This window comes from Rutidosis leptorrhynchoides, chromosome 1 (assembly GCF_046630445.1).
Source record: "Rutidosis leptorrhynchoides isolate AG116_Rl617_1_P2 chromosome 1, CSIRO_AGI_Rlap_v1, whole genome shotgun sequence".
NCBI classification, from domain to species: domain Eukaryota; kingdom Viridiplantae; phylum Streptophyta; class Magnoliopsida; order Asterales; family Asteraceae; genus Rutidosis; species Rutidosis leptorrhynchoides.
The window spans coordinates 582,434,179-582,454,910 of record NC_092333.1 but is presented as its reverse complement, the minus strand read 5'-3'; the positions used below and the strand labels follow the sequence as shown (position 1 = coordinate 582,454,910).

The 20,732-nt window shown below is 33.1% G+C and overlaps 2 protein-coding genes across 13 annotated transcripts; one reads left to right on the top strand and one right to left on the bottom strand.

Moving 5' to 3' along the window:
* Positions 1–250: 250 nt before the first annotated feature.
* Positions 251–4,531, top strand: LOC139882711 (exocyst complex component EXO70A1-like). 12 transcript variants are annotated; one of them, XM_071867055.1, is made up of 10 exons: positions 251–666; positions 1,281–1,334; positions 1,463–1,674; positions 2,197–2,379; positions 2,479–2,564; positions 2,708–2,745; positions 2,853–2,970; positions 3,054–3,170; positions 3,599–3,700; positions 4,207–4,531. In XM_071867055.1, exons 1-4 carry the CDS (start codon positions 586–588, stop codon positions 2,231–2,233), a joined length of 384 nt encoding a protein of 127 aa, XP_071723156.1. In that variant the 5' UTR covers positions 251–585; the 3' UTR covers positions 2,234–2,379; positions 2,479–2,564; positions 2,708–2,745; positions 2,853–2,970; positions 3,054–3,170; positions 3,599–3,700; positions 4,207–4,531. The 12 variants fall into 12 exon arrangements, with proteins under 12 accessions (XP_071723156.1, XP_071723149.1, XP_071723125.1 ...); XM_071867048.1 differs by having other exon boundaries at positions 1,281–1,343; XM_071867024.1 differs by having other exon boundaries at positions 1,281–1,374; positions 1,461–1,674.
* A 9,293-nt stretch (positions 4,532–13,824) lies between these two features.
* Positions 13,825–15,757, bottom strand: LOC139882700 (uncharacterized). The gene is made up of 3 exons (XM_071866980.1): positions 15,691–15,757; positions 14,916–15,181; positions 13,825–13,872 (listed from the first exon to the last, which is right to left on the bottom strand). The coding sequence occupies exons 1-3, from the start codon at positions 15,751–15,753 to the stop codon at positions 13,845–13,847; spliced, it is 357 nt and encodes a 118-aa protein (XP_071723081.1). The 5' UTR covers positions 15,754–15,757; the 3' UTR covers positions 13,825–13,844.
* Between the last annotated feature and the right edge of the window lie 4,975 nt (positions 15,758–20,732).

The window sequence follows — 20,732 nt, the reverse complement described above, 5'->3', positions numbered from 1 at the left end:
AAAGTTTTTTCAAAAAACGAAAAAAAAAAAAAAAAAACATTTTGCTTCCCCCACTTCCCCCGAATGGTGTTGATCCTACCACCCAGTAATTATATATCTCATATAATTACGTTTTAGTATAATATGAAATGAATTTTAGAATATTCATCAAGGAAGTGACTTGTGTTTATAATCCGGATATATAAATGCTACATTTGCAAAGCCTATGATGTATCATGCAAATATGTGACCGACACTAAGTTGTGTCAATTCAATGAGTGCGACTTTTTCCCGTTAACCGCTCTAACGTATCAACGGTTAATTGCACCATTCGTTAATTATTGCCAGTCTATAGATGTGGATATTATTAATCTTGTAATAATCATTCTAACGAATCATTTCTCTGATTGGACATCCACCATGCCCTTCCAACCATACCTTCCTCCCATTCTCCATATCAGATCGGATTGTAATCATTTCTCTCAAAGTGACCTCCTCAACTCACTGAAACCCTAATTTAACAGAAATGGGAACGAAGCATCAATCAATCATCGTGATACTACCGTGTATGATCCTAAAAGGCGACGGAAGGTCGGATTCAACCGAATGACTAAAAATTTAATCGTTGTTTACCGGTGTCATTTACAGAGCGAGGAAGGAATCGAGGCATCAACTAATAATTCTTTGGTAACAAATCATTTTATTATTTTGAATCTTTTAATTTTTGCTATGTGTAGTGTATTACTTATTTCTGAATATAATAAATACATACCCTGAATTTTGGTTGGAGTATGATTTTGGTGTAAATGTGAGAATCAGGCACTGAAAATTGTAAGAATGGTTAGTTTTGGACAAACTGGAAAAATGCAGTTGCAAAACAAATAAAATATATATATATATATAAAATATGCTTAGAATGAGGCATAATTAACCGAAAATTTAAAATTGTTTATGGAAAAAAAGTTGTCAAAAATATATAGTGGTTTCATTATAGGTTTGGTTTGATTGAATACAGTAACATAATCATTTGTATTTACCATTTTTTTTTCTTTTGTTGACAGTAGATTAATAATATCATTGTCATACTCATATGTGCAAAATGATTTGAATGCTCTAAACCAAAATAAATGGAACTTATGAACTTTCAAGTTCCTTTTTGTAATCATATTTTCTGTTTTATCAATCTGAATCTTCACTAATAGTATTAGTTAGTTTTTTGTTGTGATAGTTTTCTGGGTACACTGAGGATATGCATCTGATCTTGACTTACACTAGCTGATTATATTATTTGTTATTTGTAGATAAGGACACATGCTATACGCAGAGTGCACGAGAACATTGATAAAACTCTGAAGGTTGCTAACGTAATTCTGAACAGATTCGATCTTTCTCAAGCTCAAACCTTATGAATTTTTTAAAGGTGGCAATATTAACCCATTTGTATCAATAACAGTTATTGATTAGTTATGTTCTTAATATTTAGGCAGAGGCTAAAATACTCCAAGGTCCACATGAGAATCTTGAAGGATATCTTGAAGCTGTTGAGCAGCTAAGAAGCAATATTAGGCTCTTTTTTTTTACCAAAAATAAAGGATATAAGAGTAGCGATTGGGTACTGAGTCATGCAAATAGTTTGCTTTCCAAGGCCATTTCTAAGCTGGAAAATGAATTCAAACAACTCTTATCATCATACAGGTTCGTTCATTTACTTTAAACTATTTTCTCTTATGGAAATTGTATTCTTCTTCACGTGAAGTTCTTATTAAGTTTTCATATGCGTATTTATATTAATATTATTCTCACTGTTCATTTATACAAAGGCTATTTGTGATAACAAGTTATCATATTTATGTTCATTTCTAGAGTTGGCAATGTATGGGTTCAGTAACAAGTGAACTTCTAACTTTCACCTGTTTGTTTGGTATGTAAAAAGGATGTGTACAATTAACATTTGTTTTGTTTATGTATTTTATATTTTATTTTTACTTATGCAATATGGGTTTGATTATGGGTCAAGTAGTATTGCAAGTTTGTATGCACAACAACAGAAAAAGAGAACAAATATAGATGATGTGATTGTTTTAAAGGTTTGTTTTATTTTTCTTCATCATCATACACATAAATTCAGATGTTGTGATTGTTTTGGAGGTTTGCTTTATCTAAATACTTTACAATGGACTTTCAGTTGTATATAGAACATCCCATGATCCATTGTAGGAATGTATTGAAGAAGTTCGAGTACGAATCCGATTAATTTAAAATGGCAGCTCCACCGGCTAGGGCTCGAGCAGATTACGATTACCTCATTATCTAAGGTTACTTCACAACAGGCAAATGCAACGGTCATTTGTTAACGCTAGGGCAAAATACGCTTTATAATCTCAGGAACTAACTGCCGAGGTTTGTTAATTACACCTTTAAAAGGAAGCAAGTCAAGTGGTCAAAAGTTGCTCATCGAGTATCTTTAAAGCATAATTAAAACTTTTCTTTTGCTGGCAGGTTGGTGTTTTGTTAGAGCATACTGTCGGCAACCTTGATCCTCTATATATTGTCAATATTGTTCCCAATGGCTTGGAGATCCCTCAGTTAGTATAACCTTTCTATAATATATATACAAAAATAAATATAAATGTATTTCAAGGGAAAATTATTATTTCTTATTTATTGGTAGCTTCATGTTTTGCTTCATGATGAAAAGAATTTGCTCTTTTTGTTTCATGAATTTCAGGTTGAGGTACCATTTAGTCATGGCTAAAGGACTGCAAGGTGATTCTTTTTAATACTTTAGCTCTTATTTGAAGTATAAACTAACTTTTAGAGTGTTACCGCGCATGGTTATAAAGTCTTAATAAGAATCTTGAATAAACATGTAGGATGGGAAATTTGCACCGTTTAGGAAATCGGAACATGTACCCGAGGTTAATGATCAGCGAGTTAAAGTGGTTGTTGCTGACAATTTCGATGAGATCGTCTTTGAGTGACAGAAAAACGGTACACAAAGCGTTAATTTTGTTTCTTTCGAAAAACTTTCAATTACTATGCTGATACTTGATTATAAATGTTTTACTTCACAGTTTTTTGGACTTAAAGAAGAACATGTTCCCGTTATCCTTATAAACAATGAAAAAGAGAAATTTGTGAAACCGAATCTTGAACCTAAGCACATCGAGTCGTGGCTAAAGGACTATAAGGTGATTCTTTTTAATACTTTAGTTCTTATTTGAAGTATAAACTAACTTTTAGAGTGTAACCGCGCGTGGTTATAAAGTCTTAATAAGAATCTTGAATAAACATGTAGGATGGAAAGGTTGCACCATTTAGGGTTGGGGAACAACTAATTTGTCACTTTTGGTCAAAAGGATCACTCTTCGTACGGGTCATTGCTAGCAATGCATCTTGGATGATTATGTTTAAAATAGAGCAAATCGACTACTTTACGACAAACTTTGTATCTTTTTTCTTAAAGAAGGCTTTTTTTATTGTATGCTTTTTTAAATGCTAATCAGTAACATGATATTGGGTTTATGGCAGCACATAACTCTTATTTTTGTTTCGTTTTGGTTGTTGGTTGTTTCACTTTTTATTATCAGTCTGGCCAAGTCTGTGTTGTTTGATGCAGTTGGTGGTTCATTACATAACCTGTTGCAGTTCCAAAATAATAGTGTTGCACGGTGAAACCTACAATCATCCTGTATCGAGTCTAATACAACTGTTGTAAAAGGTATGGACTGAAATTTTGTTCTTTGGCTTTTATGTTTGTTCTCATGCTATATCAGAACAAGCATCAGTTAATCATAAGTCTTGAACAAAACCTATCAGCACAAAATTGTCCAGTTATAGCTGTTGGAAGATCCTATGCCGGAAGTAAATTATATTTCATTAAATTCCACGCCACTAAATAGTTCTTTCACAAGATAGCATACTAGAGTAATTGGTACATAATATTTTTATTTTAGTGTTAGCCACATGGTTTCGTTTGAAGTATCCACACATCGTGTATAAGCAGTACGTATAACTTTTTAAAAAAAAAATTTGGTTAACGTTATAGCATACCACATTGTGTACCCCGCTTTTTTTTTAATTCGGTCGAAGTACCCCGCTTTTTATAACCAAATTGTGTACAATTAAGACAGTTGGTTAACGTTATAGCATACCACTAACTCAAAACATTTATATGTATTTGTGTGTAAACATGTAAATGAAAGCGTACAACTATGTTATTTGCAGCATGGCCCAGACAGATGTTCAATTGACATAGTAGAAGCTTACGCAATCGATGTGTTGTATCAACATGTATAGTTTTAGTTTATTAGTTTTTTTTTTTTATAACAATAACATGTCATTTTTTCGTCTCTCATGGTTTGAACTTACAGATCATGAGTTTAAGTTTCATCTATTGAAATTGTACATATGAGTTTAGATGTCCTACGTGTTTCTTAGCAGCAAAGCGCGTTTTTGGATGCCACTTCGGTTTGTATTCCCCAAAAACATGAAGTAAAATGTGTCGTCTAAATGATTACATACACAAATGTATACATATATGATTGTCCTTTTTGGAGGCTATAATTGTTTTTGGCTGTAGTTTGTATGCCCCAGAAAGCATGAAATAAAATGTGCCGTCTAAATCGATAGCTTGCGTTAAAATCGCATAAACCTTAGAGCAGCAACGCGCGAACCCTCAACTCTTGTTACAATCAAAATTTGTATGGTGACAAGACACAACATATAAGATACTTTATCATGGCATCTTGTTAATTAATCCGTTCATGTAAGTTTCATGCATGCATTCAATTTATGTTAAATATGGCATAAAAGAGAAGAAGATAGATAGAAAATGCGTACTCGGTATGGTTGGTTATTCCATCATACAAGTAATTCTTGAAACATATGCTTCCAATACACATCTCCTGCATCTCCAACCAATTTGCAACCTAAATAATCATCGAACAATGGAATGTCAAATTTTTCATTCAATCAAAATGATTACTTGGTAACCGCATCATGCAAACATCCTAAAAACACCATCTGTTGTTCTTAAAATTAATATCTCACATCTCACTCGTATGATACACCCAACAGATTTATCACACAAAATTGTATATCAAATCCCATATGTATACGATTCACAGGAACAAGATTATCACAAAAATACTTTATAGATTTGTTAGAAATTGGGTATGAATTGAATGCCAGATGCGTTCTTGAATCGCGAGTTCATTTTCTCTATAAAGTATTTCGACCCTACGATTGCCTCGGTTGCACGAAATCTTTACAGGGATAAGACAAGAACGCAATCAGTGTTTTTGGCAACGAAATCACTGATCAAATTGTTAGAGAGTGTGTGTGTTTTCCGTTGTTAGAATGAAAGCAAAGTCCTCTATATATAAGAGATGAAAAGGTGCGACGAAAGGATGTAACCCTTCAATGTAAATATGCAACATTTCAACGAAAAGATGCAACTCTTCGTTTAAACCTTTTAGAAAATGACATCACTCTTCATGAAATGATGTAACCATTCATGGTTACCTTTCATCAAAAGATGTAATTTCCAAGACCTTATTGAATTAACTTGAACGAGCGTGCACTCCGCACTCTCCAAACTCGTCATTGAGCTTAATTCGATAAGCCTTTGCTTTCTAGTAAATTCCAATTAACTAAAATGATTGTTGATAACACCAAAATCACCAACATATCTGACCCTGCTTGCATAGATTATCAAAGGGAGATGCGACAGTTTGTTTTACTGTATCCACGAAAATCAGCTAGGCTAATATTCTTTATAATATCTGCAAGTTCATTATAATAACACGTCTAAAAATTCGAACTTTCCAATAATACAAATATACAACATCCGAAACGTAAAACCCAAATTTAGAAGTTACTGAATCATATAACATACAAGACTAAAATCATAACTTTTCAAAAAAAAAAAAAAAAAAACCTTATAATTGACTATGTGCTATTTTTTTTTTTTTTTTTTTTTTTTTTTTTTTTTTTTTTTTTTTTGGAAAAGCAGAGGTTTGGAACCCTCTTATTATTATCCTCTACCATTCCTGTTTCCGGATCAACATTTAAAACAGTTAGGGCTCGGGTCTATCTGCATGTGGCTGGGGTCCCAACAGCGGAGAAGAAGAATAGTTCTGGCAAATTCTGGGATGCACTATCGATTCTAGTGACTACCAGTGCTAGCAAACAAACATATAAGGATGCAAGCACTAGAAAATGTGGTTCTGAAGGCCCCTGCGTTCTTTCACGTGTTAAGTCGATTATCGTAGGGGATGATTCGCAGCCCAAAACATGTCATTCTAGTCTAGGGTTCTTGATAAAAAAAAAAACCATGAATACAAAGTGTCCAAACCTAGTTACAAAATGCTCGATACCGAGTTAGAATCTACCACTAGCAACTAGAAAACACCAATATGAAGTACATCGCACTATAAAACTCGAATTAAGTTATACAAATACTAGGGTTATGTAGCCAATCATGCCATTCGATCTTCCTCAAATTGCAACGCTTCGCGATCCATTCAAAGCTTTTTACTTGGATTTCGCTCAACGCCATCGGAGAAGTCCAATTCGACTATGTGCTATTACCTTTGAGTTCATCTAAAAGGGTTTTGTGGATTATTATCACTGTAATCTCCAATTTCATATTTTAATGGTTCATCAAAGTTGTTGATCAATTAATATTCTGATCATGAACCTTAGACATAATCAATTCATAACATGGATCAAGTACTTTATCAAGAATGCAACGCATTTTCAAGAATGCAACCCATTTGAAATTAGTAATTCTTACAAACAAATGAATGTGGAGTCTAGGGTTCATTATTGTTTATTTTCGATTTGTTGATGATTGTAAGGGATCATTCTGATTTAGACAAATTATTTAAAATTGATATTGATTGTACGTGATCTTGAAACATGTCTTTGTTGATGCAATTAGACCCCAATCTTCGATTGTTGGTCAGATTCGAGTTGCGAATTGAGATTTAGGGAGAAAAAGGATTCTCTTGAGTATGGTAGAATTGTTAAGCTGAAGAAACCCTAATAACAAATATTAATCGAAAAGAAAATGAAAGAGTTTAGATTATCCGTGTAAAACATTTATTATGTAATCAAGACTCTCTTTTAATGTATAAAGAGATTTGATGTTATGGTTATTGTTGGCGTTTGAGTCAACGTATTTTAAATAAAGGTTTCATATTTAAAACTTACTATTTACACTGGTTTCCATCTTCGGCAAAATCTTTTCAATAAAATGAATGTAAGGTTGTTTAAAAATGTTCATATAGAGTTAGTGATCAAACTGTGGGAGCAAAATAACGTTGGTCGTCATGTGTTTTTATGATGGGACGTTACTGTAGGATCCTTTTTTTCTAGCCCAATTAACCACCAAGTATCACAATCATATAAGCTAATGAGGTTCCACTCTAAAACCAATTGGTGATAGAGGGAGTAGCCCACTAACTTATATATTGCCCTTGGAATTTATTTTTCTCCTATGTGGGATTGGGTTTGCACCCCAACAATCCTCCCCTCAAACCGAAGACCACATCATCGAGCCTCCCCTTCAACGATACTCCCGCCATCTTATATCGCCGGTCTCTTTTTCCTTTCACTTTTCTTTCACTACCGGGACAGGCCTCTTATACCGCCGATATCTTTCTTTCACTATCGGGACACGCCGCACTTCCACGCCTTGGGAAGGAAGACTTTCGATATAAGGCACCATGGCTCCATTATCGTTGGCAAACTGAGGGACCGAGGATTTATCTTCCACATTATAATTGGGCTCACCATAGCTCTGATACCAGTTTGTAGGATCCTTTTTTTCTAGCCCAATTAACCACCAAGTATCACAATCATATAAGCTAATGAGGTTCCACTCTAAAACCAATTGGTGATAGAGGGAGTAACCTACTAACTTATATATTACCCTTGGAATTTATCTCCCTCCTATGTGGTATTGGGTTTGCACCCCAACAGTTACATCGATCATCGATGAATTTTATAATAACCCCAACTCGTAGCATGTCGTCATTTGAGATTGAAGATGTCCAAGTATTAGATGCATTCGAAAGGGTTTGAGACCCAATTTCCGTAACCATTTGGTTAAAATGAGATTCTGTTCGAGTACCTCTGATATTCCGAGACCAGTTCCACACCCATACTCTGTTCACCAACCGCTCGACTATCTTGCAATCTTTATCGACCTCTAAATGAAAAAGACGTGGGTAAATAGACTTACCATCTCCCACACATAAACGAAACAAATCAGAAGGGATATAGCATCTTTCCATAGCCACTTTATGAGAAGCAAGTATATTATTTCATAAACTAGAACCAACAAAATTGATATTAGGCTCACTTGCATGTGGACCATGAATGGAAAATATAACAGTAGACCAAAGAGACATCGAGCATACTCGCAACGTCCAAAGCCATTTACACAAAAGAGATAGATTAAACGCCCGCAAACTCCCAGTATTTAGACCTCCATTTTCAAAAGAACACATGGTTTGGTCCCAACGAACTCAATGCAACTTCCGGTTAATGTCTGTACTACCCCGAAAAAATGAAGCTCTAATGTTTTCAATTTCCTTTATGATTGTTTCCGGGCATTTAAAAACCAAAAGGTAATAAATATTGAGGCTACCAATAACTGAATTTACCAAAGTTAACCTCCCGTCAATAGATAGCATATTAGCCTTCCACCCCACCAGTCTCTTTTTAAATTTGTCTACTAATGGTTTCCGGGCATTTAAAAACCAAAAGGTAATAAATATTGAGGCTACCAATAACCGAATTTACCAAAGTTAACCTCCCGTCAATAGATAGCATATTAGCCTTCCACCCCACCAGTCTCTTTTTAAATTTGTCTACTAATGGTTTCCATCCACGAACTCAATTCATATTCGTGACAATAGGTAGACCTAAATAATTAAAAGGCAAATCGCCACGAGAACAACCCGACACCGAGATAAAATCTTGAAGCTCGACTTCATGAACTCCAACACCATAAATTTAAGATTTAGAAACATTGAATTGAAGTCCTGAAAAGTTATGAAAATCATTGAACAAATTAATAATATTAATTAAACTCTCCTTGTGCCACCCCGAGATAATCACCGCATCGTCAACATAAAAAGGATGAGACATATTCAAGTGACATATTAAGAATATGATTTCCGCTAAGGCTTTAGTAATAACGTAACATTATATTTGTGAGCGTTTTTGCAATGTCTCGATGACATGAATATAAATTGGGTAAAGTGGTAAGGCGCATATACTATCTCTTTGAGGTAAAATAGCGCAGTCAAGCCCTAGGAGTTTGTGGTATGACACATGGTCTGGCTATGCTATGCAACCTCAGTATCAGACGGGGGACGAATATCAGGAAAACTGAATCACGTGACCTACATATGAATTACAGTGAATTTGTAGGATTTTCTTTCATCATTGGAACACGTGCCCTTGAACGTTGAGCGATGTTTATTGACATATATTGCATAGAAGAATGGTAAAGTGGTGACGCCCACACTAGCCTTGTTAGAAGAAAGAGAATAAAGCCTCGAAAAATAGCAAGTTAAGGCCTGTTTTTGACCAAAACTTTCATATTCCGTCACTGATATACCTGAAACAATATCTATGCGAAAACAAGTGATAACAAAACTAAAACATAATCAAATATATGATAAAAGGACTGATATTGTGAATGTAAATAAGTATAAAAAAGAGCAATAATAATGTTATGATTGTAATTGTTACATAGTATTATATATAGTATTATTAATTACTATTATTTTTTCATTCTATCATTTTTATCATTAATCATTATATTATATTACTAGTGTAATGACCCGTGAAATCACGAGTTTTTTTAAACAAAACAGTTTAATGATAAGTTTTAGGTATTAAGTGAATGTAAATGATAAAGTTATTTAGTTTAATGACCTGTGGAACCATGGATTCCGACTAAGAAACTTGTCGTTTTTATAAAAATATAGAGACATATATTTGCACATACATATGTAATGTAATTAATACCGTAAAAAGAATCCATATTTGAATATTAATAATATAATAATTAATAATTATAATAACAATAATAATAATAATAATAAAGTTTGCTTAAAAATTGAGTATTTATATTTTTAATAATAATTATTAATAATAACAAATGTCTCTTGAAATTCTTTTATAATTATTATATGAAGGTTGTAAATTATGTTTCAAGATTTGTACATGTATTCATTGGGTGTTTTGTAGAAGATTGTACAATTTGTTCTAAAGTGTGTACATATGATCATTTGGGTGTTGTATCATAAGGTTATACATAATGCTTCAATATTGTACACATGGTCACGGGGATACTTTACTATAAGGTTGTACATAATGCTTCAAATATTATACATATGGTCATGAGGGTGTTTTATCATAAGGTTGTACATAATACTTCGTATATTATACAAATAACATGTTAATATTTTTATTAAATACAATTAATTATTTTAATGACATCGTCATGGGCTTAGAATTTTTCTTTTTCTTTTTGAATTTTTTTAAAACTTGAATATTCCTTATTTATTACATCATCATTTTAGAGATTTATTAGATACTATAGATAGATAGATAGATTATTATTAGTGAAATGACCCGTGGAACCACGAGTTTGTTTAAACAAACAGTTTAATGATATGTTTTAAGTATTAAGTGAACGTAAATGCTAAAGTCATTTAGTTTAATGACCCGTGGAATCACATAGTCCGACTAAGAAATTCGTCACATTTCATCAAACACCTAAAATGCATATTAAACAATCAACATCCAATCACAAGAGATAATATTGGTTGTCATTTTATTTTAAAAATATAAATTAGAATATAAATTTAGAATTGGTTTCCTTCTGCCTAATTTTATACCTTCTCGTACCCAATTAAAAATAATTAATTAAAATAATTCAAATTTATTTAATTTTAATAATTAAAATAATTATTAATAAGATTTAATTTTAATTCAAAATTATTTTGATTAATGACATCACATACCATGCTTAGATTTTTTTTCTTTTGTTTTTTGATTTTTTTTAACAAAAGAATTAGCCTAATAATGACATTATCATTATAGAAATTTAATAGAAAAATATATAGATAGATAGATAGATATCATTATTAAATTATTAATTAATTATAATTATTGGTATTATTAATTATTACTAGCTTAGTGCCCGCGAATTCACGGGGCTACTTTATTGGATTAAGCGGGTATTGATTTTACGTGAGTAATGTGATTAATTTTTTTATTTTGCATGTGATGTAGTAACCTCGAAATTGAGATAATATTTCTATATAGTTATTGAGCAAAGTAGAACCAAAAAACGCATATCTACAGATACAAAAGAATCGTATATTAATTTAAAACTTAGGTCTTGTTTCCCATAGGTTATTCTACGTTTCCAATCTCTTGATGTGCTAATGAATTGTAAAGATAGCGTAAGCCTTCTGCTTTGGATATAGAAATTTTTGGAGTCAGGTAAGATATTGTGCTTAAGACCCGCAAAAATTACGGGTTTAAGTTAAAGAAAATGCCATAAGAAGATATTAGTGAATCTAAAAATGGAAGTACCATATTTATTGGTCAGTAAGCAAGCCTGACAATCTTAACTCTCTTAAGTGAATTGTTTAGTCTACAAAATGTGGTAAAGAAAGTAAGAGTTTAAGAATATAATTGATAGTGTTATGAACTTAATGATGTGATAAATCAAGGACAATGAACATTTATTTTTAATGAAGGAGCATTTGTAAAAAATAAATTCAGAAAATACTTGCATATAAAATAATCAAACAAATGTTTCAAACACTAATATATTAGTATCTCAACCCACCCATAAACACCTGTTGTTTCAAACAAAGTGGCTAATATATACCATATATTGCGTCGTTATCATTCCAGGGTCATTTTTTAAAGCTACCTAGCACAAGCAGATGGTGATATGGTCAGACATATTTTAAAAAATGTTGACATATACGTGATCAAAATTGTTGTAGTCATAACGCAAGAAAATGGTGCCAAAAAGCATGATGTTGATCAACTCATCAACTTATGACCTTCTATATGTAGAACATCGTGCATCTCTTACAAATGCAACATATAAGTGATATATATCGGCGTAGTAGTAATTTCGTATGTCAATGTACTTGAAGTCTAATATGATATCAATTTAGTCAAAAATAACTCAAATTTGAAAGCCAACATGTAAATTTCAATCAGGATATGACTAACTACTGTTTTTGAACCCGTCATCAATTATTTTTTATTTTTAATCAAATATTTTAGAACTTTAACAAAAGATATTACGATGGTGGGTCACCGAAACCCCTCCTGACCCAGTATTCAAATGAATTGTTTTAACTGAAACCTTTTATATTTGTTAGCCCGTGCGTTGCACGGAGACTCTTCTGCAAACAATATTGAATCTTAAAAATATATATGAATTAACAATATTATAAGGAAAGTGATTTTAAAAGAAACACAATGATATAATACAGAGTACAAATTTGAGTTAGCTATAATGCATAAACTATTATTTTTTTGACGATATTTCTTTCTATATTCTCTATGCATACTTACTACAATGCACATTTCTGTTTTACATATGATAGAACTATAAAGACCATGAACTAACTCATGTTACCACATATATAAGTCAAATACCTCCAATGTATATGAATTTAATTCACCCTTGAATATAAGTAGTGCATTTCAAGATATGAGAAATGAACAATATTTAAACATCATGTAATTTAATATAAGTCACGATTTTTCATTTTGACCCGTTTTATATGATTTGTATCAAGTGTAGTCAAACCGTAGAGTAGGGCCGAGAGTCATTTTAGCACTTTTACCCAAAATGTCACTAAAATTAGCTAACGACCCAAACACTTATCTATTGTACCCCAGTGACCCAAAATCGTTTCACAAGTCTAAAATGACATTTTAAAAATGTTAGAAACTTCATATTTCCAAAATTACTAAAACGGGTAAAAATGGAAAATTGTGACCCAAATAAATCATAATTTCCCAATATCAACAAAATATATTCAAGACTCGTGTTTAAGATACCAAAACCTGCCAATACACGTAAAATGACATTGTGGATGTGTACAGACCAAGAAATACCCATTTTGACACTATATAGTCCAAACGAGTCAAGAGATCAAAATGGATGATTGAGATACTTTTAATATACAACACATGCTATTTTATTTTTTAATATAATTGAGTAATAAATTTTATAAAATACTATGTTCTAATAAATTTTACTTCGAAATTTTACAATGGCATTAGTAAGTATGATAGACTGGACAAATCACGACATCAAATTAAATGTAGTTTCACTATTATTTTATACAGTTGCAATATGATTTTCTCACTTTGAAAATTATGGGCAATACTTGCAAAAATTTCTAGTTCCTTGATTGTATAAACTACTACTCGTAATATTATCATATAAGTCAAGATTTCACATAAAGTCATATTTCAGAGCCCGTGCCTTGCATGGCAGCTCTAAATATAACTAATAGAAATCGATATAATTGATAGCAAATTACGGTTTAATAAAATTACAATCCCGAGACGTTCAATACTGATATTGTCAATGTTGCAACCAAATTTAACAAAAAAGAAAAAAAAAAAATAGTACTCTAACCACTATGAATGAATACACTTACTATTGAACATTCAATTGTTCATAGACTATGTCAATAAATTTTCTGTATTTTCAACATGACATATATAAAAAATTAATATATTATTAAAGAACAACACAATGACAACCGTAACAGCAGGATCAAGGTTTAAGATTAGCTAAAGAAATTGAAGGAACTCCACCTACATGGTAATTCAACATATGATACAAAATAACAACATATATATTCAAATTATTCAAAATGGCATTTTGAATGAAGTTGTTTATTTTTTAGTTTATTTTCGCTGCAATCATCATAATGACTTCTTTCAAGACTAAAAGGTGCACGTTATGGCATAAAACAGTACATATGTAATTAGTAGAAGCATACCAATAGTAGTAATAGTTGTAGCCATTTTCTCCAATTTGAGCTTGTACAGAATTGTACATAATTGTTGTTAAAACCCAAGTTGTAAACCCATATTGCCTCGTTTCCCAAACTACCCGACCCATTCATGTTGACACCTCCGATACAATAGATGTAACAACATAAAATCTTACCATTTAATGCTTAACTTTGTATTATTTCTCTTCCAATGTTACATTCAATTAAAAGTTTTTATCAAAGTTAGTAACGGAGTATAGCAAAGGATCTTCTGTTCAGAAAGTTGTTGACAAAATGGACCACTTATTATGCACACCATTTATTTGCAAACATAGACGTTTAATAAGTTATAGAAATATTTGATAAAAAGGCACAATAGTTTGAGACCTACAATTCGATTTAGCCTGTGAGAAAGTTACATTATAGATACAAGTAATCCACTTCCTGTTTGTCCAGGTGATGGATTATTGCCTGAATTACACCTAATCGTTAAAGAGAGCAAGTAAAGACTTATAGTCCTTAATGCATTTTAGAATTGTTAAGACGCCACTTAAATGACACGTAGTTACTTTACTATCTGTAGGAGGATGACATAATGATTTTGCCAGCTTAATTAGAAGGTGGTATCTTTCAGCCCATGATAATGTGGATGAATTCTTTTAGGCCAACTAACAAAGTGGTTTTTGTGATGTTCCCTTTTTCCGGCTTTTAAGGCCACAGGAAAGAACATTTGAGCAGAAATCGGTAAGTAAATATAAAGAGTTTCAAATTTACTTGGGCCAAATTGTGCTACTGTTCAAACGAAAAAATGACATCTAAATTCAAAATAACTTTATATCGTTTAGAGATTAAACGGCATACCTCAAATTCAGATCTGTAACTTCATCAAGTGAATCGGTGTCAAACGGATAATCCGCATCATAACTTTTGACTGATTTTTCATCACTGCCCTCTTCATCACGACAAGTCTTTTTGGCCTTAAAGATTTTGACTTTTTGTAGACCCACTTTAAGACCCGAAGGCTCATCTTCTCCATTACCATGTGCCAATGGAAGATTTATAATGGATGTTTGTGTTTGTTCTGTACTCTCATGTCCACTCACAAGCTCTTTCAGACTAAGAGATACCTGCATAAGAAATAAATATGTAAGTCAATACTATACCTAGCATCGGGTCAGGTTGGGTTGGTTTAAGTAACGGGTCAAAACGGGTTTGCGTTGAAATGGATCAAACGGGTCAAAATGGGTCGGGTAGGGTAACGGGTCATGGGTCAAACTCAATGATTGAAAGATATATTGTAGGCACATACACAGAGTATAGGTCCAGATTTTATATACCACTTATCACAGAAAGCGTAATGCTTATATCACCCTCGTTTTGTTCCATAACTGCAAACTCAATGCTTATTTACCAGCTACATACTTTTTGCAATTATATTACCAGCTCTATACTTTTTGCTTTTTGCCTCAAAAACTGCTCTGACAATTAAAGGTGTTGTTTAATTGGATTTGTCTAGCTTTGAACATGTCCCAAACCAGGCCCACATGACATGTTAAGGCTAAAACAGCCGAAATCGACAAATTTTGTGTAGATAGGCAGATTTTACCTCCCCTAATCTGAAGTTTTTGAGGCTTACCATAACCGCAGTTAAGTACAACATGCTGATAAAGAAGTTCTTCATAAATTCCAACGAGTACATCAGTTGCCTGTTACATTTTTGCAACAGAAAGATTTTTCATAATTTCATCAATCGCATTGCAAGTCTTATCTGGTAGTTCCATTAGACTTTTCTTCCTCTACAGAAATAAAATGACACTATTATGGGACATGAAAACCACTAAATGGAAAGGCCTTTAGATACTAATATAACATGTACGATGAACATATAAGTTTTTTATTCAGTGGACCTACCACCCACTTGAAAAGTTTGCCATTGTGAAACAAAACGACAATCGAAGAAGCAACATCATTATAGGCTGAAAAAAGTTTGATAGCTGGGTTGCATGCTCACCCCAAACTGTGCAGTTAATTGTCAAGCCACTACAACAACAACAACAACAACAATACCCAATCCCGCATATGCGGGGTATGGGGGAGGTGAGATGTAAACAATTTTTCCTCTACCCTAAAATAGGGTAGAGGAAGGATTGTCTACATCTCACATCCCCATACCCCGCATATGCGAGATTGGGTATTGTTGTTGTTGTTGTAGCGGCTTGACAATTAATTGTCAAGCCACTGTTTATTTCAAACAAAACACACATTTAAGTATTTCAAGTGAGAATTAATATAAATATTGAAAACCAAATTAGAACATAACTAAAATATACAACTACATTATTATACATTTAACAAACAATGAATTTATATAAATAACCTGCTTTTTTCAAATTGTACATACAAAAACACTATTAAAAACTGAAGAAACTACCAGCAACCTTTAATGTACACCAAAATGCTAACTAATTATTTTCACTTTAAAGCTCATTTATGCCAATTACGTACTTGGAGTCTTGGAGCTTTTGATATCAACTGAACCCACAAATTAAGTATATTATGAGCAATCAACATTGAAATTATATGTCTAATAAAATTAGTCACTAAGAATTATTCAATACCTAGATTGAGATACAATTAACGTTGAAACACCATTTTGTGAATGGACAGTAACCTTTAACCATCATATAAATTAAGTTTTGATAGTCTAATTAGCGGCCCATATTATTGATTTTGTGAATCGACATTAACCTACTAATCGATTAAACAACATATAAAACAAAATTTCATTACCTGATTTCATAGACGCTAAGTTTGATTGTTAAACCCTAATCATCATATGCAAATTAATTGGTGTTATGATAAAAGGAAATATAAAACAAAAAATATAAATGCAAGGAACAATAATGTGATGCCCCGTACAAAATTAACGTGTACGGATCATCAACAACAGGTCCATTACATGGTTACAATACTATATGCTGTTTTTTAAACAAGTTTGCATTCATAAAAAGGATAACGTCTTTACCAACGTCGAATTTTTACAAAAGATAACGTGCTTCTACGAATAGAAAGCATTAACATAAGTACGTGACACAAAGGTCATTACAAAACCATTGTTCAAATGTAACATAAGTTGTGAATGCAAAGTAAAAGTTTCATGTTTGAGACATCTCTAAACAAAGCAGCAGGAGTCTAACACAGCAAGTCTATAACAGCGAGACTAATACAACAGAAGCGACAAACGTCTAAGCACATGAGAAATAACATGCTTAAAAATGTCAACATGAATGTTGGTGAGCTATAGTTTGATTATATCAATAATGTAATGTAGGCCACGAGATTTCGTATTCAAAACAGTATGAAAAGTATATGCTTAACCGTGGGCACTTGGTAACTAACTTAACGTAAATATCACCCCCTAAAAGTACACTTGACGAGTGCGTAAGTTTACGAAGTATTAAACACCCGTTAAATGCTAGTGCGACTAGCCCGAGTGGGGATGTCAAATCCTATGGATCCATATCTAAGATTCGCGTTCACCGGTTCATAAACCAATGACTAAACGTTACCGAGCCAAGGGGAAAATTTGTGCCGTTATATCACCCACACATATATAAAGTTTAAGTACTCGTGCCTAGTAAGTAAAACATAAAAAGCGCATGTATTCTCAGTCCCAAAAATAGTTGAAGTAAAAAGGGAGCTATAACTCACAGTGAAAGTGCGGTAAAAGTCGATACGAGATAAGTAAGCAAGTAAGTCGGTCCGAAAGGTCCTCAAACTAAGTAAAAAGTTACTAAGTCAGTAAATCGTCCCAAAGGGTTTAAAAGTACGTAAGTTAAATCTTAAGTATCATCATCATCATCATTGCACGTAAAAAGTAAAGTAAGTTTTCAATCAAGAATAGAGATCGAAACAAAGGCTGACTTCGTTCAGCTGCTACGACCTCTATACAAACTGAAATGACGCGCGGTCAGTGGCCAAGGCTCAGTATGTGAGTCCTCTAACCGCTATCAAATTTTTAGATCCTAACTCGATGTCGTTTGACCGTGGCGACGGTTCAAGCGCGAGTAGGTCAGAATTTTCAGCACGTCGTTAAAAGGGCGTAGTGATTTTCGGGAGGCTAAACCGTATATCGGATTTAGGCGAGTCTTAAACTAAAATTCATCTACTCGAACCGAACTATCTAGAAATCAACTTTTCCAGAAGCCCAGGAGTCTGATCAGACCCTGAAAAACAGAAAACAAGTGCTCCGGTGGGTTTCTTGGTGTTTGATGCTCATCACGGTTCTCATCCTTGATACGTATAAGCCTCAAGTGTACAACTCTTGATGTTTTAGCATCACTTTAACCAAGGTTTAACCATCAACACATAAAGTCAAGACTAAGAAATAAAACACAACTCATTTAATAGTTTAAGCAAGATGATGAACCAAAGTTACATCAAGTTCTTAGTTTCGACACATGTACAAGTTCTATTAAGCTATAAACTTCGAATCAAACTAAATAAGCAAGACCTTAAGTTATAGAACTTAGATCTTAGATAAGTATGAAAGACCTTAGACTAAAAAGTCTAGATCTCATATTCTTGGTGAAACCCTAAGTCATAACACTTGGACTTTCAACTTTTACACAACCATAAGTTATGAAACTTAGATCTTGTAAAGTAGAATGAACATAAGCTAATGAGCTTTTGTTTAAACAAAATAGAAGACCATAAGTTACACAACTTAGATCAAACACAAAAAATGGAACCCTAAGCTAGAGAGCTTGGATTCCTAACAACACTTATGAGATCTCAAGCTAGTAAGCTTGTATCTTTTGTTTAAGGAAAACACAAGTCACAAATCTAAAGTACAACAAATTAAAGAAGATCATAAGTTAATAAACTTTGATCTTAACTAACTTTTTGCAGAAATCTCAAGCTAGTGAGCGTGTATTTCAAATTTTCTTAAAGATCCATAAAGTAAAAAGTTGGATCTACAAGTTACATGAAGATCATAAACATGAGTTTTGATCTTTTAACACAATTAAAGAGATCTTAAGTTAATAACTTAGATCTAATAAGGTTATGAAGATTCAAAGCTAAAAAACTTGAATCCTTCATGTTCTTAAAGACTTTTCAAAACAAGGTTTGAATCTTACAAGAGTTATGAAGATTCAAGTTACAAAACTTGAATCCTTGATCCTAATGATGATGACTTACGAATTTAAAGAAAGAAAAGAAGGAGAAATAGAGTTTAAACTTACAAGTTTTTCAAGTAATTTAGAGAGAAAAGTTAGATAGAAAAACTAGAGAAATGTTGTGTGTGTTTTATGAAATGAAATGGAGTGTGCATTTAACAAAGAAAAAAAATTATAAAGTGGTGATGGGGGAGGTGGTGGCTGACAGTTTTGGGGAGGGAATGGGGGGACCATTTGGCCTCATGTGGTGGTGGCATGGTGTGGTCCATGGTGGTGGTATAAAGTGATGTTGATATGTTGGGTGGCATGCAACATGGTGTAAGTATTAGTACACATGCATGCTTAAAATTTTGTCTTAATATTTACATGGACTAGTTATTAATTACATGGGCTAATTAATCCACTAATTAGTCCACTAATTTGAGTAGGTTGGGCCATGGAAGTCCATTGAGGTAAAAGTCCATTAAGGTAACTAGTGAGCATTAGTAAACACTAAGCGTAATTAAATAAGCCATTAAGCCAAGTAATTGTCATAAATAAATAACAATTATGTTTACGTAGTCATAACATTCCAATTATGACAAAAAGTTTAACGTGTACCAAGTACGTAGCTCGTTCTAAACAATAAGTGACACTAACGGTCGTAAATGCATTCAAGGATCATGTTAAATGATTAAGCACTTACTAACACGTTGTAGATATTAATGGAAGTAATTAACATAATTAATGATCCCGGAATAAAATCCAACTCAGTACGCACAAATACGCAGTTTCTTGAAAGTAATAAATATAATTATAAGTCGAAAAAGTCGGGTCGTTACATTACCCACATGTTAAAGAAAATTTCGTCCCAAGATTTAAGCTGAGGTAGTCGGTAAAGTCGAAAAAAGGTGAGAATACTTCTGCATCATTTGATCCTCTCGTTCCCAAGTAAACTCAGGTCCTCGTTTGGCATTCCAACGGACTCGAACAATTGGAATCTTGTTGTGCTTTAAAGTCTTAACCTCACGGTCCATGATTTCAACAGGTTCTTCCACGAAGTGGAGTTTGTCATCAATCGTAAGCTCCTCTAGTGGTATGATAAGTTCTAGTTCAGCAAGACACTTCTTCAGATTCGATACGTGAAAAGTAGGATGAACGGAGCTCAATTGATTCGTAAGATCCAAACAGTAAGCAACGGGTCCAATATGCTCCAAGATTTCAAAAGGACCAATATATCGCGGATTTAGCTTCCCACGCTTTCCGAAACGGATTATACCTTTCCAAGGTGCGACTTTCAACATCACGCGGTCACCCACTTGAAATTCGAAATCTTTACGTTTAAGGTCGGCATAGCTCTTTTGACGATCACAGGCCGTCTTGAGCCTCGCTTAAATTTAAACAATCTTCTCGGTTGTTTCCTCGGGTTCGGTGATTTTCTTTTCACCTACTTCAGCCCAACAAATAGGAGAAATGCATTTGCGACCATACAACGCTTCGAATGGTGCGGTATTAATAC

Bases quoted from the DNA above. Each gene is read 5' to 3' on its own strand.
- LOC139882711 (XM_071867001.1), top strand. From the start codon at position 2,854: ATGGGAAATTTGCACCGTTTAGGAAATCGGAACATGTACCCGAGGTTA. The intron at 2,971-3,053 runs GTACACAAAGCG...TTTACTTCACAG, and splicing joins CTTTGAGTGACAGAAAAACG to TTTTTTGGACTTAAAGAAGA. The intron at 3,171-3,277 runs GTGATTCTTTTT...ATAAACATGTAG, and splicing joins CGTGGCTAAAGGACTATAAG to GATGGAAAGGTTGCACCATT.
- LOC139882700 (XM_071866980.1), bottom strand. From the start codon at position 15,753: ATGTACTCGTTGGAATTTATGAAGAACTTCTTTATCAGCATGTTGTAC. The intron at 15,182-15,690 runs GTAAGCCTCAAA...TTTCTTATGCAG, and splicing joins TGTACTTAACTGCGGTTATG to GTATCTCTTAGTCTGAAAGA. The intron at 13,873-14,915 runs GTATGCCGTTTA...ATTACCATGTAG, and splicing joins GTTACAGATCTGAATTTGAG to GTGGAGTTCCTTCAATTTCT.